General features: G+C 45.0%; 1 protein-coding gene across 1 annotated transcript; it reads left to right on the top strand.

Annotated features, from left to right (window-relative positions):
• LOC112147839 (probable G-protein coupled receptor 148) lies at positions 1-957 on the top strand. The gene has a single exon (XM_024274476.2). The coding sequence runs from the start codon at positions 1-3 to the stop codon at positions 955-957; it is 957 nt and encodes a 318-aa protein (XP_024130244.1).
• The last annotated feature ends 522 nt before the right edge of the window (positions 958-1,479 follow it).

Consider the following 1,479-nt stretch of genomic DNA (forward strand, 5'->3'; position numbering starts at 1 on the left):
ATGGAATTTAATAAAGAAATTCTAAACTTCACGCAGCATTGGGTTACAATTGTGGAATCATGGCACCTGGAGTTGTTCTGCATCCCCGCTACTGTCATCACTTTGGCCACTTTGGTTGCAAACCCTGTTCTCCTGTGTTGCATTTTCACTTTTCGCGCCTTGCGCCAGGAAACTCGCTACCTGCTGGTGGCCAACACTCTGGTGGCAGACATGCTGTTCCTTGTCCTCAACCTGACCACAACTTTCATCAACTCTGTGGAAGCCCGCATTCCCTGGATAGCCTGTGAGCTGATGACCATCTTCCTCGTCACTGCTTACAGCTGTGCCATCCTCACCGTCACCGTCATGGTGGTCGACACCTTCGCCGCCGTCAACTGGCCGCTCCATTACCACGATTTCCTCACACCTGCTCGCACCTACAGCCTGCTCGTGGTGTTGTGGGTACTGGTGGCCATATTCCCCCTGACTTTGTTTATTGTAAAGTGGGAAAATTCTACTGAAAACGTCTTCGCCTGTCTGGCTGTCATCTCCCTCGGCCTAATCCAAAACAAAAACAAAAACATGGAGGGCATTTACATGTACTTTTTGGTGTGCGCCATAGCCTGCTCCTTGGTGATTTTCTACTGCTACATTCGGCTCTACATGGTGACGAGGATGCAAGGAATTTGGCAGACCCGCTTCTCCAGGGCGCGGGTCACCGTGCTGGCCCACGGGGTTCTGCTTTTTCTCTACTTTGTTCCCGGCTTTCTCTTTGCTCTGGAGCTCCTCCTGTTCCACAAAAAGAGCATAAGTCCGGACGTAAACGTGTGGATCAGCACGCTCAATGGGAGTTTTTTCATGCTGCTCCCCAGGGCCCTCGCCCCCTACCTGTACGGGCTGAGGTACAGAGAGATCAGCGATTATCTGACACTGCTGCTGCATCGCCAGAGGAGACTCAGTCAGATCACCCTGTCATAAGGACTTAAAGGAGCCACCTGTCATTTATTGTGAATTGTCTTTTTAGAATAACACGTTTCCTTAAATTTCTTGCAGCACAGAAGCCCAATCAATGTTCATCACACAATACTAAATGAGTTTTATGAATGCCTTTGCATTCAACACTTTATAAAGACATGTCCTTAGTATTAAAAGGCCCCAATTCTGCCACTGTAACATTGATAATCTCATAAAATTAGCTCCTACAAAAAAAATCTCAAGTTGAGGTTTTTGTATCATGAGTCCCCTTAATCATGCTTTTATGGTCAAACACCTTTGAAACTTTTGTTTTTTTTTTGCTGAACCTTGAAAAATGTGAAAGCCAAAGTAACTTAGAGTAGATAAAGAGATACGTAAACCTAGAAGTCTTCTAAAAGTACCTGATGGTGTCTTCAGAGATTGCATGTTGATAAAGAAATAGTTTCCAAGTTGACTTGTTCTTTGACTGTTTTAAGGGAAGGAATATTTAACTCTGTTATTTAAGATTTTTGTAGTTTAGAATAG

This window comes from Oryzias melastigma, linkage group LG17 (assembly GCF_002922805.2).
Source record: "Oryzias melastigma strain HK-1 linkage group LG17, ASM292280v2, whole genome shotgun sequence".
Classification (NCBI taxonomy): Eukaryota; Metazoa; Chordata; class Actinopteri; order Beloniformes; family Adrianichthyidae; genus Oryzias; species Oryzias melastigma.

Bases quoted from the DNA above. Each gene is read 5' to 3' on its own strand.
- LOC112147839 (XM_024274476.2), top strand. From the start codon at position 1: ATGGAATTTAATAAAGAAATTCTAAACTTCACGCAGCATTGGGTTACA.